At 33.2% G+C, this 4,123-nt stretch overlaps 1 protein-coding gene across 1 annotated transcript; it reads right to left on the bottom strand.

Moving 5' to 3' along the window:
• Positions 1 to 206: 206 nt before the first annotated feature.
• On the bottom strand, positions 207 to 3,183 carry LOC132602385 (profilin-1). Its single transcript, XM_060315258.1, has 3 exons — positions 2,939 to 3,183; positions 1,375 to 1,512; positions 207 to 604 (listed from the first exon to the last, which is right to left on the bottom strand). Exons 1-3 carry the CDS (start codon positions 3,065 to 3,067, stop codon positions 470 to 472), a joined length of 402 nt encoding a protein of 133 aa, XP_060171241.1. The 5' UTR covers positions 3,068 to 3,183; the 3' UTR covers positions 207 to 469.
• Positions 3,184 to 4,123: the final 940 nt, after the last annotated feature.

The raw sequence follows: 4,123 nt of genomic DNA, 5'->3' as shown, positions 1-4,123 counted from the left end.
TGAACTGGAAGCTGCATTAATTCTAATTCGAATATTATTTTTGGGCAACAAATTAATAAAAGATTGTTACTTAATTTTGATTTTGTAACGCGATTTGCATGTCTGATCTTAATACGGTTCATTTGTAGGGAATTGAATTTTACGTTGTTATGACATCGGAAAAGTGAATACTCTGAATAATACAAGAAGTAAATTCCAAGCCACCATTTCTCAGACAAGAAATTCAATTAATATAACGTCTAAAAATGACGAATACACAATATAGTTAAAGTAAATTTTAGCACCAAAAGGGAAATATGTAGCAATCCTAAAAGAGAAAATATCTCATGCTGCTTGTTATTTTCCAAAAAAGTAAAAGAAAAGTAAAAAAAGAACTTCAGTGCCAATTTGGCCCTAGAAGATACATATGCAATCACCAAATACAACAAAATTCAACTTTGCAATAATCAAATTTTAAAGAGAGACTTAATTAGTAGCCCTGGTCAAGAAGGTAGTCACCAATTTTCTCAACCACCATGTTGCACTGTCCTGGAGTCACTGGTTCCTCATAGATACCAAAAATCAGAGACTGGTTAGTCTTCTTGATGGTTATGCCACCAGATCCCTACCAAAAAAATAAAAAATAAAAAATTACAATCACTCAAAAATAGAAATTAAATTAAATCGAAACACATTGTTGCGACGAAGTATAAGCGCAAGTTAGAGGTGTTAAATAAGCGGGTTGAGTTGAATTTGGACAGGTCAAAATGGATTGAGTTAATAACTGGCCGGACCATTAATCCGCCAAAAATTACTTAGGTTGAAATTGGTTGGGCTAAAAGGCGGTTTATAACTCAACCCGCTCAATTCTTGCTAAGTTTAATTTCTTTATTTGTTCTTTTATTATTTAAGTACCTGATAAAAAAAAAATCTTTATTTTGGATATATATAACATGTCAAACAAAAATAATGTCTTTTTGAAAATATTTTACCAAAATTTCTCATGAATTAATTTGGGCTACAAATCAATCCAATTTTTAAATAAGCTGACTTAGGTGGACTAAACAAGCTGAGCCAATTACTGGACGGGTTGGACGGATCATATTTCATGAGCTAATCTTGTGACCCCTAGGTGCATTGGTACTTTAGTCCATTGACATAAAATTCGGACCCGCTTATGCTTCTGCTACCACGCGTCATCCTATTTGTGTATTACTAAAATTTCAACAAATATTTTATTCCGAATGCATAATTTCAAGAATAAAAAATAAGTGTTACGATTTTAAAAATTAAATCTATCAAATTTAAATCTTGAATCCACCTCTTATCATACCGATCACAAATGAAAGAAAGATAGGAAGAGTGATATAATAAGAAGAGAAAGAGGGAGGATACCTTTTTCCCACGGATCACAGCACCAGGTTCACCTTGGATGACCATGTATTTTGTGCCAGCAAGGAATAGACCAGTTGGAGCTAGATGTCCAGGTTCTTCAAAATCTTTCATGATATTAGTGATCTCCTCTGGTTTAAACTGGATGCACACAAAAATGCAGCAAATTAAACCACGTGTTAGCAAGATCACATTACATAAAATAAGATTAAATGGCACAAGCATTAGTAATTAATTATGCATCAACCTCAAATTAGCTGCAGTTGGTTATATTAATTATCTATATCCATTCCACTAGAAAAGATGCTTGAAATAAATTTTTTGGAATATAATCACTCTTGGGCCAAAGGAAAAAAAAAAGGGGGGGGGGGGGGGGGGGGGGGGGGTTGGCCAGATTTAGTGTTTACTTTTCTTAACCAGTAGACATAGATTATACAATAATTATACACAATTATACATATGAATTATTATACATAAATTATATATCAGCCGGCTATTATTGATTAAGACGGTTATGTGAACGACTATTTAGACTATTCTTCCATTTTTTTTTATTGTTAAATGAAACATAGGACGATTGGAAAAACACTAGCTATGGTTCTCCTAAATGAGCCAATTGATAAGGATGTTATAAATTTCCAGTGAGGACGTGACCATACGCTAATATTATAAGTTTGTTATAAATTTACCTTTAGATTTAAAGGAGGACTACCGACTACGTGTTCATAAATGTCCATTGAATTTCATGACTATATCAAGATCGATTCTTACTTCTTATAAAAAACTTAACGATCAATGACAGATCTTGCTAAATACGAAAGATCGAAACACATTAGACAGGGAAAATAAAAAGAGAAATTATACGGACAAGTAAATCCTAATCCACATTGACTTGAATCTGAATGACAATCGAATGAACTTGTTGCACGATTCATATGTTCTGTTCTCATGATCAAAATGCTTTCTTCATATAAAATGTCGTTTTTACCTCTTTATCAATATATGAAGCGATCGCAACACATTATATAGGACTCGTGATATGAGGAGATCGTAACAAAATATACAAGAATCTTACTTTTTATAGAAAGCATCTTGATCAATGACAGATCTAGCTAAAAGCGAAAGACTGAAACAGATTAAAATGAGAAAATAAAAAGAGACATACAGATACATAGATACTAATCCACATTGACATTGATCGTAATGACAATGATTGACAATTGAAAGAACTTGTTACACAATTCATGTATTATGTTCTCATCATCATGAATTCATGATAATGCTTTCTATTATTTTCATATAAAATGTCTTTTTTACCTCTTTATCAATATGAAGCGAGTAACACAATGTATAAGATTCATGACGAATGTGATTGTAACAAATATACAAGAATAGATCCATACCAAAAACACAATATTGGACGAGAATAAGGAACATAGCCAAGAACTAGGATTTGTCTCAAAATTTATCTATTCTCAAAATTCAAACCCAATATTTTTAATTATGGGCTAATAAATCCAATGATCTCTAGCCCGAATTAATCAGGAAACGAGAAGAAGGAATTAACCTTAGGGAAATTGGGACTCTGAGCCCAGACACTGCCATCAAAGCCAAGGATAGCTGCAGAAGAGAGATGGCCACCTGTATTTTCAATGTCACACATCAAGTGATCATCCACATAGGTTTGCCACGACATCTTTTCTTATTTTCTTTCTCTTTTTCCTAAGTTGTTATCTTGTCTTTCTTTTTCTCTTAAACTCCTACACGTTTCTTGTTCAAATCACTTGTTTTTAATTGATTCAAATGCAGAGACACAAGAGTATAAATAGGAAGAGAGAAAGATGGGTGAAGGAATAGTAGCCGCGGATTGGACGTGATTACATGAGTGCCATTCACGTTCTCTAATTCTGATATGCTTATTGCCATCATTTATGTTCGTTCATTCAAGTATGGGAGATTTGGTCACCCCTAGTGGCTGGTCATGTGGCAAAACTGACATGCATCATTATTCACCAGCCACCTCATCACATCTCCATGGTACCACCAAAATAATTTTTTAAAATCCTTTTCTTTAATGAAATATATTTATATTCTTTAATAAAATATAATTATATGAGGGAAAATAACACTCTATGTCTATTTGGAGAAAATATTTATCCGAAATGGCTGGTGTTTCTAATATTACCCAAAATGACCCTATTATACATTATTATACACTTTTATACAGGTTGATGCACTGTCTACAGTAAGTGTATAATGTTGTATAACGTTGTATATCATGTCTATAAATATTGTTGCAAAAAAAAGGTTGATTATGCGGATGTAAATTAAAAATACGGAAAAGTGTCAAATATACCCCTGTACTATGAGAAAAGGTTTAAATATACCCCTCGCTATACTTTCGGTCCAAATATACTCTTGCTGTTATACTATTGGTTCAAATATACCCTTGTACTATGAGAAAAGGTTCAAATATACCCTTCCTCAGTTACGATTGTCCAAGGTGGACATCCAATCCTACGTGTCACTGACATTTGATGAGGTGGATACCACGTGACATGTCACCTCAGCGCTGCTAACCCATTTTACCCATCTCCCCTATTTAATTCCTTCCCCTCCACCACTAAATTAACTATCGTCAATGCATTAAAACAGAACTTTTGTCCTTAATTTAATGGTGGAATTGGACAAGAAGGACAAATCTCTACACTTAAATACACTGTAGATTCGGCCTTAATCAATTAAACAACCA

The sequence above is a fragment of the Lycium barbarum genome, chromosome 7, assembly GCF_019175385.1.
Source record: "Lycium barbarum isolate Lr01 chromosome 7, ASM1917538v2, whole genome shotgun sequence".
NCBI classification, from domain to species: domain Eukaryota; kingdom Viridiplantae; phylum Streptophyta; class Magnoliopsida; order Solanales; family Solanaceae; genus Lycium; species Lycium barbarum.
This window is presented reverse-complemented; position numbering and strand designations above follow the sequence as displayed.